The 12,179-nt window shown below is 42.4% G+C and overlaps 1 protein-coding gene across 1 annotated transcript in view; it reads right to left on the reverse strand.

Moving 5' to 3' along the window:
• abcb7 (ATP-binding cassette, sub-family B (MDR/TAP), member 7) overlaps positions 1-12,179 on the reverse strand; it is a 24,396-nt gene continuing 12,217 nt past the window's right edge. Inside the window, exons 9-16 of the mRNA XM_086311522.1 lie at positions 11,411-11,585; positions 10,715-10,872; positions 8,484-8,647; positions 8,181-8,310; positions 7,537-7,708; positions 4,006-4,109; positions 3,195-3,302; positions 1-1,877 (exon numbers count right to left, since the gene is read on the reverse strand). Of these exons, the coding sequence (XP_086167648.1) occupies positions 1,659-1,877; positions 3,195-3,302; positions 4,006-4,109; positions 7,537-7,708; positions 8,181-8,310; positions 8,484-8,647; positions 10,715-10,872; positions 11,411-11,585 (1,230 nt within the window). The 3' untranslated portion in view covers positions 1-1,658. The remainder of the gene's footprint in view (positions 1,878-3,194; positions 3,303-4,005; positions 4,110-7,536; positions 7,709-8,180; positions 8,311-8,483; positions 8,648-10,714; positions 10,873-11,410; positions 11,586-12,179) is intronic.

Raw genomic sequence — 12,179 nt, forward strand, 5'->3', positions numbered from 1 at the left:
GATTCATGTTATGTGTTGCACGACTGAGAACTGGTCTGGCATAAAAACAGCTGCTAAACAAAACATATAACACATGTATATATTTTGTACTAATTAGACAAGCCATGCTAATTTGCTGTAGCTTTAAACCACATATGATTTTAAACGTCTCTTCTAAACCTTTTGGGAAACAGGCACATTTCACAACTATTCCTTTAAAAAAGTAAAAATCAATGACTAAGAAATGTGCACTGCTCTGAGTGTCATCTTGTGATCGCTCTTAGACGTGTCAACCCCGATACCATGATAGAAAAAATAAATGCCTATAATCTTGTTTTATACATCGTCATAGCTCTGAAATTAAAAACAGAACAAGCATATGGAGCCGACATCATTGTTATTTAGAGAAAAGCCAACATTTATTAATCTGAATTGTACCAACACACCAACATAGTCCAAAGCACTATGAAGCAGAGTGTGAAAGACACCCAGTGATAAATTTCTTCATTTTTAGATAAATTATAGCAATGGTCCAAACAAAAAAATGCTTCGTAACTAAAGCAACCCTCAGAAAGAGAGGGTGTGTGTGCACTGTCCGTCTTTCCAAATCTACACGTAACCTTCACACGGAAAGAGTCTTTACTTTGGTCATACACTCAAAAAAATATCAATCTTCCCAAATAACTGCATCAGAAGAGGCTTGTCAACCAAGGCTAAGGGATATGATGGTTAAAAAAATGCTTTTAAGATGTTACCTGTAAATGAAGCTCAAATTGTAGTGAGACCCGTCCATGATTTATTAGAGTTCCTTCCTCTTAGTCTCAGTGTTATGCTTACATGAAAGTGACCGTGACATACGAGCAGTTCACGGGGGAGCTGTTCAGTGTTTTTTTGAGTGCCGCCATCTAAATGATGTACAAAGGCCTTGACGTTCCACAAGTCAGTTTTATCGTATAATTGTGTGAACAGGATAATGAACTTGTTTGCACAAAATAACTCGTGCAAACAAGATATAAAATATACATATATCACCTTCTACTGGGATCAGATCATCTGCACATCTTCACATTTTCAGAATAAATGTCGAGAACAACGTGACGGGCAAACATACTGCAGCACAGCCTGCTGCACGTATACACCCTTTATATATAAAAACCAAACCTAAGTTTCATTCCTTTTGTAAAGAATTGTTTTTAAAAATCATATCAATACAAACTGCATCATTATCAAGGCATATGAAAGTCATTACATGTACGCTCATCTGTTTCCAGAGCAGAGGAAGATGTCAATAAACCTGATGTCAAAAAAAAAAATGAGGAGGAGGGGGCAACCATGTTGACTAACAGATGCCTTGCACGCACGTATGTGATATACAAGGTCTCTTATGCTTTGCTTCAGCTGAGACAACTGGCATATAAGCTCTCTCTCTCTCTCTCTCTGGACATCAGCCAGTGCTAAACACTCTTGCTCCCTGTTCCTGCTCCTCCTCCTCCATTTTGGCGAGCGCTGGCCTTTATTTCCATGGAGAGGAGGAGAGATAGTCATAATAACAGGGTTTTGGCTGGAGTGGGTAGTGGGGTAGTGGGGGATGTACCCGCCTGCCCAATAGCACGCAGACCAGGGATTCCAGTGTAGGCCATCTGTGAGGGATGAACAAACATGGTGGGTGGCAGCTTCTCTCAACAGGAGCAGTTCCCACAGCCTTTCACACTGTTGAGGATCTCCTCCTGCAATTTCTTCCTCTCCTCCTCCTTCTGGGACAGCCGCTCGGCCCGCGGCTCGGCCGAGTTCTTCCTGCTGTTCAGGATTCTGCTGTTCTGAGCGTTCCAGAGGTTTCCGTATAGGCTGCCAGCGGTGCTGAGCAGAGCCTGGTGGGTGCCTCGCTCCGCCACTTTACCCTAAGCAGAGAAAAGGAAACCAAATTATATGGAAAAAATAAAGTCTAAATGGTGGGGTGGGGGGTTTCACAGGACAATAAAAAGGGCTGTTAACACAGAATCATAGCTAGCATCTCTTCACGGCCACTCTCTCTGCAGACACCCCCCCCCTCCAATAAGAATCCCTGCCGCCTCCCCAACAACTGTTGCATTCCTCTTGCAAAACACGCAGACACGCACGCAAATCCACACACATGCCACACAGCCCTCCCACACAGTCACACACAAATGAAAGCACCCCCCTCCCCCCACCGCCCATGAGCATGCAGAGGTGTTGGCATCATCTTTAGTGCACCCAGGATGAACATGTGACTGCTTCCGCTCGTTATTTTAATGAGCACCCCAGGCAGTCCTCTGCTGGTGACACTAGCAAACGCCGTGGCGACATCACACGCAAACATGCCTCCTCGCCACGACCCTCTGATCCCCGCCATCTGACTCGGGAAACACGAACGGCACAGGCTCAACTCGCCGCAGTTCAAAGAGAGCCTCTTCTCATTTTATCCCATCTGACTCGAGCGCTGGCGGAAAATGTCACTTCACCTGTGTTACATTTTATTTGAACTCTTTCTTTCCAGATAATAACTGACTTCACTGTGTTGTGCTCTGCAACGTCTCCGAGCCCAAGCAGCTGGGACAGCTCTGTAATGCAGCACACAATAGCAAAGCACACCAAGTATCGCTGCTCACCTCCACCCTGACTTAAACGCATCTGACCGAAAAACCGCATAAAGCCATTTGTATGGCGAGCGCCGCGGAAAGACATGTTTAGTCGTGGATAGGGCCTCATCAGTGTCTGGGAAGCTGGCCCATACATTATTAGTCACCGAGACAAACAAGACACGCCATCTGACCAAAACACCCAGTTGAGTCTGACTGGTTTAATGAGCCCTTATGGAGAAAATAATACATTCACTTCTACCAACAGTGTCCTGTTGTTGTTGAAATTAATGAGAGACGCTAAACAAAGCATGTTTTTATCACGTACATTCAAGAAAGGTAAATAAATGAGTGCCAAAAAAAAAAAAAGAAAAAGAAAGGAGAGAGACAGACGACTTGCTAACTTATTTCTAGTTGCTGGCACAAGCGGTGCACTGGGGGTCACGCAGTGCGGGTCATCATCCTTCAATGTAAAATCGTCTAATTGGACTGGCAATTAACACACTGTGTGTTTATACTTGGGCACACTCAGCAGTCGTATGAAATTGCATTACACCTGAAGATGATCTCATTCTGCCCTGATTAACAAGTAAAAAAAATAAATGGCTGAGTTCTCACCTCATTGAGCACTATAATCTCATCTGCGTCTACGATGGTGGAAAGCCTGTGGGCGATAAACACAGACGTCCTGTCCTTCACCATCTCCTTCATTGAAGTCAGGATGTTCTGGATGCACACAAGGACAAATAACATTACTACACTGTTAAGCTTTACAAGAGTACCCCCGTAATCCAAAGGAAAATATTTCCAAGTTTGCAATAACAAAGGTCTGAAAAGAAAGGGAGGAGGGGGGGGGAAAGAGAGCATGAATGACAGGAAATATATGAAATGTACTCGCAAACTTTGATTTGAAAGAGAAGCTAAGTCAACACAATGTTGCTCAGCAACATCCACCTCCATATGCTTTTTTCTTTGCAGTGTTTACATATGATAATTTAAAAACACCATCATGACGAGAAGCAAGAGAGAGAGGAAATAAAAAACTCAATTAACAACCACGTCTACTGCCCCACTCTTTTCCCTGAAGTTCAGTGAGGGCGTGCTGAACTTTCTCATTAAATGTAACATTTACAAAGACTGTGTGGTTTAAGCTGAGCTGGAGATTAAGTAGGAGAAAACAGTGGCAGGTGGCAAGGGAGAACATGGGGGTGGTATGCGTGCGTGCGTGTGTGTGTGCAGCGGGTGTATGTCGCAGCAGGTATGTGACGCAGGAATGAGCTGAATTATTGTGTACCTACAGCAGGTGACTGAGTGGGTGTTTGTTCTGTTAAATGTGTATGCAGACATGCTAATGTGTGCGTGCAGCCAGGAGCGGGCATTTGTGGGTATATTAGAAATTGGTGCTAGTGTCTGTCACTGTCAGACTGACCTCTTCAGTGATGGAGTCCAGGGAGGAGGTTGCTTCGTCATACAGGAGGATGGGCGGATTCTTTAGTATCGCCCGTGCGATTGCGACCCGTTGCTTCTCCCCTCCTGGAACAAACCAGACGTCATAAATAGCAAGGCGAATGCCAAAACCTTTGAAATGCGCGTTACTGCAAGTCTCTGTCTGACCCTTCTCGCTAGATAATTACCTCAAACTGAGGGCCAACACCTAGACTATACCAATGCTACACGTTTCAGTCTGGTAAGAAAAGGAAGAAGAAAAAAAAAAGAGAGGAAAAAAAAACCAGACCTGATTTAATTGTGAAGAAAAATCAGCAGGACGCAAAGATTTCTCCCGCTGTGCCTGACTTTGCCTTTATTACATATGAGCCGTGTGCGGCCACTTGAAAGCGAGCGGTGTTCGGGGAGAGTAAATACTGCTGGCAGTGGAGAACAGAAATGAAGAAAGTTAGGAGTCTGAGAGCCCAGACTGCCTCCTTCCTCGTCCCCCCCCCCCCACCCCCACCCCCCACTCCCTTCCTCCTCTCGCAAACTCACAGGCAGCTGTCACGTACAGCCGCAGTGAAATTAATGAGAAGTTAGTCACGTCTTTATTTTGTCCATTCTCTCACTCACTCTGTCACTCCACATAAAGAAATCTGTGCTGCCAGTAATTGCATCTTGAATGCTGAGTGAAAATGCTCACACTATGTGTGTTTACGTGGGCTAAATGAGTTGCACAGTGATGCTAGGAACCTAATACTACACAGTCATGTGTAGATCAAATGAGGGTGACTAACTGTAAGGCAACATGCCATTAAACAAGTTCAGACTCTAAATTGAAGAAAATGTTGAAGTAATGACAGTACAGCGAGAGATTAATCACAGTTAAAACTATTTCAAAAAGCCATGCTCAGAGGCGACATGTCAGGAAAGTCAGCTCAGCAGCTATATGATACAATGCTCCTGGTTCATTCATGGTACTTTCATATAAACATACTATGCTGAAACTAATGTTTCTAACAATGTGCTCATTTCATTGAATTTGATAACAAAGACAACAGAATTTATTTGAAAGAAAAGCTACAACATGTGCAACTCTTAAATAACAATGAGAACTTATTGCTTCATCTCTTTATTCTGCCCTACTTCACGGTCAAGATGACCTGCTGAAGTTCAAACTGAGCAGCCGTTACAGTGAACGTGGCATGGCTGTTGGTGTCAAATGGGCTGGTCACAAATTGCTGATATATTGAGAATTTTCCCACATAACCATCTGTACGGTTTATAGAGAATGATCTTAAAAAAGAAAGAGCGAGAGAGAATATCCTGTGTTCTCTGGATGAAAATGTTGATGCCAGAGATAAGAGGGGAATAGTCAGACTGCTCTGAGGTGATAGGAAGGCAACGAAGAGAAGAGCAGCACAATCCTGACTCGTATCAACAGTTCAGGCTAGTGATGGGGTGAAATGGTGGCAGATTTTGGGCCTGCTAATACCAACACAGCATGGTTTAAAGCCACCAGTCTACCTGAGTACTGTTGCTGACTAGGGATGGGTACCGGTATCCGGTGCCATCTGACATAAACGGTAACCAGACCGAAAAGCAGTGCACATTTCGGTGCTTTATTTCGGTGCTTTTTTTTCCTGAGCTGTGATACACTTTAGATTCTAGCCAATCATTTTACGTTTCTGAGGCTAGTAGGCGGGGCCAGGTACGTACGTTCTTTTAGAGCAGAGCTACAGATTAAAAATGACCACGGCAAAGCGGTCAAAAGTCTGGCTGTACTTCACAGCAAAATATGCAAACTCAGCAGCCTGTAACAAGTGCTTTAAGCTGATACTGTGATACTGTCAAAGGAGGTAACACCTCAAATCCGATGAAACACCTGGCGACGCATAGCGTTTTTTTTAAAAGCTGAGAAATGCGCCGTATTTGATAGCTTGCTGTGAGACCTCACACCGAGCTGCGGGTGTGGTGCCTGTTATCGGACCCGGAGTTAGCAACATCCCCCAAAAACACGAAGAGGAGAGTCCTGGCCCCTAGCCCTGCCAGTGTAGCAGAAATGATGACAGATGATGATGGCAGCAGCAGCAGCCGTTCTTCTCTGCGTGAGTAGCTTAATGTTGTTCGTGTGTAATTTACGTTGAGTATGCTAACCACGTTATTACATTAATGCATGTAAGGTGAACTAGCAAACATCATCATAGCTACATGCGGCTGTCTTCTTGTTTGATGGCAGATACTCCCTTCACCCTGGCCAAAAAGGCTAAAATGACCAAAGAAAAAGTGGAAAACAGTTAAACATGAGCGGTTTTTGGATAAAGTTTGTGTTTTTTCCATTGTTTAAGCACTGCTTCCAGCCAAGAGTGATACCATATATGCCCCATAGCTGCAGAAAAGGCTAACATTGTTATCTTTTTACAAAAAAACAGCTGAACATGAGAGGTTTTTGGACCGATTTTGTGTTCTCCATTCTTTAAGCACCGGTTTAAGCACCATTTAAGCACCGGCACCGTTTCAAAAGTACCGGTTTGGCACCGGTATTGGATAAAACCTAAACGATACCCATCCCTATTGTATCCGTATTGTATCCATCCTATGATGGCTGCTTGCAGCAGGATAACATGTGCCATGTCACAAAGCTCAAATCATCCCAGACTGGTTTCTTGAACGCGACAGTGATTCCACTGCACTTAAACAGCCTTCGCAGTCACCAGATCTCAATGCAACAGAGCACCATTGAGATGTGGTAGAGCGAGAGATTCCAATCATGAATGCACAGCTGAAAAATCTTTAGCAGCTGTGAGATCTTTTCATGTCAATATGGACCAAAATAATGTTTCCAGCATGTTTCTGAATCCATCCCATGAAGAAATGAGGCAGTTCTGAGACCAAAAAAAGAGGTCAAAGCTAGTACTAGCAAGGCGTGCCTAATGATGTGGCTTCTAAGTGTATATAGTCAGTTAAACTGTGTTACGTTTATATTTTCATCGTAGAAAAAAAATCAATTTTTCGCTATTAATTAAACATTTATAAAGTTATACAATTTACAATCCAGTGAAATAACATAAACAAAAAGTAGTTGATAACTGATTAAGCAAAATAGGGCTCAAAACATGTATTGTTATAACATTTTCCAACAAATGGTTTCAACAATGGTTTTGATTTTGGACTTTTAGCTGTTTGAACATAAATAACTAAATAAGAAGCCCATTTTTTTTCTTCTTAGAAAATTCCATTTGTCATGAATAATTCTTTTTTTGTGTGATTTTAAAATAAATGAATGGAACCAGTGGATACTCCTCAGTGAAAATAATAAAAAGCAAACAAACAAGAGAAACAGCCAGTCTTAGATTTCTGTATAACTACTATATTATAATGTGGAACTATTAGCGCGCAAATTATTAAGAGAATGGGTGTGATTTTCTTTTTTCCAGTGTAGTATACCATCCAGAAAAAAGCAAAACAAGGCTTTTCCGTGGCTTGCATGGAAAGAGCGTACTTAAACAGCAGGCATAATGATGCAGCTAACCTGACAGCTTGAGGCCCCGCTCCCCAACCTGGGTGTCATAGCCATTGGGCATCCTGAGGATAGCGTCATGGAGGCCTGCTAGACGAGCTACTTGATAGACCTCCTCTGGCGTGGCGTTGATTTTCCCGTAATGCAGGTTGTAGAAGATGGTGTTGTGGAACAGAACGGCATCCTGACAGAAACACAGTTAAGAAAAAAATAAGGCTTCAGAGATTATTTTTTTGGGTTTTTTTTAATTGCAGCAGTGAAAGAAACAGAAGACTGCAGTTACAAAGAAGGAGAACGTGAAGGAAGCAAATGACAAAAATATGTGCATGTACCATCTGTTCAGATCAGCCTCTGAGCTCACTGCAGTGAAAACCAAACTGAATTCAGCTCATTTCTGAATGCTATTGTTAATGGTTAATGTTACATTGTTCTTTGCTGCCCCCTTGTTGTGCTTAATCACTAACAATATATTATTACCTTTACCACTTAGAGACAAAAGGTCCATGTGCTTCTTCTGAGGAGGAGAAGGTTCAGACCCCACCACCCCACCACCCCACCCCCGCCAAAAACACAAAATAAAATAAATAAAAATCTCTGTGTGGCTGATAAAAACACTTTTTCATTTCTGTTTATTTCTGTGATGGATTTTCTCATACCTGAGGAACAACCCCCAAAAGCTTCCTCAGGCTGTCAAGGCTGACGTCTCGGATATTCTGCCCCGCTATGTAGATGTTCCCCCGCTGGGGCTCGTAGAAGCGGAACAAAAGCCGCACAATGGTGCTCTTCCTGCAACCAGACATGGAACCAATCGTCAGCATCCTTCTGTCTGTGAGCTGGGGGAGCTACACCCCCCACTCTACTGATGATATGTGATAAGACTGTCTAAGACATGCAAATAAGATGACACGGGCTGGGTTAAAGGTTTAACGTACAGCGCAGATCTCGGAAAGGTTACCTACCCCGACCCGCTGCCGCCAACTATAGCCACCTTCTTCCCAGCAGGTACTTCGAAGGACACTCCGTTTAGGACTTTCTGGCCCTCCAGGTATTCAAAATAGACATCCTCAAAGCGGATGGTGGCCTCCTGTGGTGTGATGGTTAATGGTGGGGCGAGATCCTTCTCCTAGAGCGCACCATCAGAGGGTTAAGACAGGCAAAATGGAAAAAGAAGGAAGGATCCAGAACAGCCACTGGCAGAGAAGGCTTAACATGATGCAACATTACTCCAACACCTTGTAAAGAGGCATACTGCTGGAGCACGGAGCCTACATGGACTGCATAAAGCGAGACATTCACAGCAAATTTGAGAGGTCGTTTCAAAAAGGCCGTATGAATCTTCACACGCTGCCCTTCATAGTGATTGAAGGATCAATAGGCGTGAAAATTTTCGGTACATACTGAGCTCAGTCACAGTGCGGCGATGCAGCCAAGGTCAGCAGTGAATAAAACGCTGTCCTTAGCTTCAGAGTAAAAGCATGTTCTGCTCAATGTCTATACCACCTAATAGCAACATAATCACACACTATCCACCTCAGTCAATTAATACAAATAACTCTCAGTCCATTAGTATAAACAGATGATAATTTCACACCCTGCGACATGGGAAAAAAGCCAAAATAATTTGTCTTTTATTTAGTGTTGCAGCTTCAAGAGAGGGAGACTTTTAAATTTTTTTTACATCTACATAATTGGCCAGTGTGTTACCAAAAAAAGACCCCAACAAAACCCCCACATACTCAGACAGTAATGGCCTGCTGGGCAGCGCCATTCCACTGGGAATTACAATGGAGAGGAATATTACTGATGAGAGAAAAGTAACTGGACAGATTCATTTCTCTGACTGTAATTACAGGCTGCAGATGAGAATGGCCTTTGTATTGTTAGGAAGGAGGTGCCCATTTGCACTTAAGTGCACTCTTCTGACGCAACATAGGCTGTCTAAAACAAAGAAAGGAAAACGATCCATACAATGAAACATCCCATGAAATAAGAAAATCAAATAAATATGAGGTTTGCAGATTAGAAATTGTACAAATGTTGGGCATTTTATAATTTAAAGAGCAGGATCTGTCTAAACGTTCCTAATTTCTATAGGATGAAATTGTGCACTGGTGGTAGATTAATCCCACAATTATTTCATTATTTTAGTCATTTTTCAGGAAGTACTGATAGAATTGTTATTTGCACCCTCAGCTGGCAGGGGAACAATAAAGGAGACACTGAGAAAGCTGCACTGCAGGCAGAAGTGGCTTTTGTTAACAACAAAAAAAACATTAACAAGGCAAAAAATTTACTTTAAGAGGCTGCCAGCTTCTTCAACCTCTCCTGTAACCACAGGATGAGACAGACCAATACCGTGCTTTGAAAGCGCACTCAGTAATCACTAATGACCAAAATTATATGAGTGTAGCAATTTTAACAGAAAGCCATTCACTTAAGTGCAGTTTGACCTTTCATTTCTCCCCACTGACACTCCTTTGTTTCTGTCTGTTTTGCTACCACTAGTCATAATCAATAATTGCGCTGGAACACAACACAAATATTAGGCAAGTTAACAAGTTTATCATTTGTATAGTCCAACAGATAATTGCAACACAACAAATTAACTGAAACACTGGAGTGAAATTAACTATAAAAACAAGGCAAACAAGGCCTAGTTTTTTTGGAGGGGGTTTAAAGAAAGCTTTTAATATACTACAAAACTCAGACTAAATTATGGATGCTCTAATTAAAAAAACACTGAATAAATCACTAAGCAAGCAGCCGATAGATCCACAAGAAATTCCCATGATATCCCCAAACTGATCGCATTAATGCAGCGAGCAATGTCATGCACTACAAGTGGCAATAGACGAGGAAGCACCTGAGTCACATGAAGCACGTAATTACTATGTTTGACTGCAACCTATCATTTTTTTTTACAACACGTGCATAGGTTAGTCATGCAGCAATAAGAGAAACTCAGTCTGCTGTTAAAATCTTTTACCGCTCGCTTCTTTTTTTAAAATCTGCTGGAGAAAATGGATGGGTAACAGGCTTCATCACATTTTGGACTTGCCTTTATTTTCAATTTTTAAGATTCAACTCTGTGGAGATTCATTTATTCTGCTCTGATTCACCTATTCCGTTCTCTACCGTCAGGAGGAGAAAAAATAAATGTGAAGAAGCGCGTGACAGGCCGATAAGTTACCTTTATCTTGGTGTCGACGTTGAGCAGAGTGAAAAGAGTGTTCATGTCTATAAGGGCCTGTCTGGTCTCTCTGTACACTGTACCCAGGAAGTTTAAAGGGAGGGAGAGCTGAAAGAGCAGCCCGTTCACCATGACCAGGTCTCCCACCGTCATCGTACCTATAGAAAAGCAACAGAACAGCTTACAGCGATGCACATGCTCTCGCTCTACTGTATCATGTATGCGTCTTTGGATGCAAGATCCAAAAAAATAAATAACAGCCAAACCTTTTTTTCCTCCTTCTCTTTCTTTCAAGCTGAGAAAGTAGACAAACCATCTCCACCCCCTGTGATTTCAATTTCTGCATCAAAGCTATTTTATATCCTATTCATGCCACTTTTTCATGCTTGCTGTGTTTTGTTCTCATTTAGTTTCTATTATGCAGTTCAGGCAGAGTTTACTTTTCTTTTCCAGTTTCATCGGTCCATTTGATTTTGTTTTGAGATGTTTAAACTTATTTATGTCTAAACCCTATTTCCATTGTGTTCTTACCACAAATCATTGGCATGAAGAGTTATATTCAGCTCAAGTCAGTCTAGCAAGTTTTTTGGTTTTTTTTTTACCTTTACACATGGATCCAATTCAATTTATGGCTCAAAAGAAATCGGAAGCCCACAACAGACATTTACGTATCACCTTTCCAAGCTCCACACTCACCTGCTGCAATGCCCTTGCTAGCGAGCAGCATGATGGCGGTGAGGCCGACGCTGAAGATGGCACTCTGACCAAAGTTGAGCGTGGCGAGTGTGGACGTGGTTTTTAAAGAGGATGACTCATAGATCTTCAGGAATCCATCATACCTTTCAGCTTCGTACTTTTCATTATTGAAATACTGCAGCAGAGATGAGAAGTATTAAGACACAGAGCACAGGCCACGGAGACAATGAGAACATTCACAAAAGGAATGAAAGAGTAAGTCGAGAGTGAAAGAGGGAGAGACTCAAATATGGTAATGGTTAAAGGTTAAGGAAGCATGGAGAGCCGTGTCGGCCAGATAGACACTTTTGCGCAGCCTGCCTCGAGGCTGCATTTGTTCTCTGTGACCGCTCTGGGCATAGTCTGGGTCTCAGTTGGCCTCTAAAGCACTTTTTCATGTCTCTGTCTCTTAATCTGCTCCCGTTAGATTTTAAAGGATGTGGAAAGCAATACAGCTGCCTTATCTTTGCATGGTGAAGATTTGGCAGTAAAACAGTAATAGCAGAATCACAACAAATGTTACAACTATTCGACAACTGGAACAAGAAAAAAAAGAGAGAGAAAAGCCTAAACATCCCGTGCAAGTTAAACAAGAATTGCTGCAGATTTTTCATCACCGACATTGTCATCATCCTCTGTGTTTACATCTGTAGCAGCTTACACAGACACCTAGATTACTAACGGAGTGCACATAGCTCTTTTAAGTGTTACACCACACAAGCAGCACTAA

Source organism: Aulonocara sp. 'chitande type north' Nkhata Bay, linkage group LG2 (genome assembly GCF_057382095.1).
Source record: "Aulonocara sp. 'chitande type north' Nkhata Bay isolate Kocher_YH1m ecotype deep benthic linkage group LG2, A_spYH_male_GT1.1, whole genome shotgun sequence".
NCBI classification, from domain to species: domain Eukaryota; kingdom Metazoa; phylum Chordata; class Actinopteri; order Cichliformes; family Cichlidae; genus Aulonocara; species Aulonocara sp. 'chitande type north' Nkhata Bay.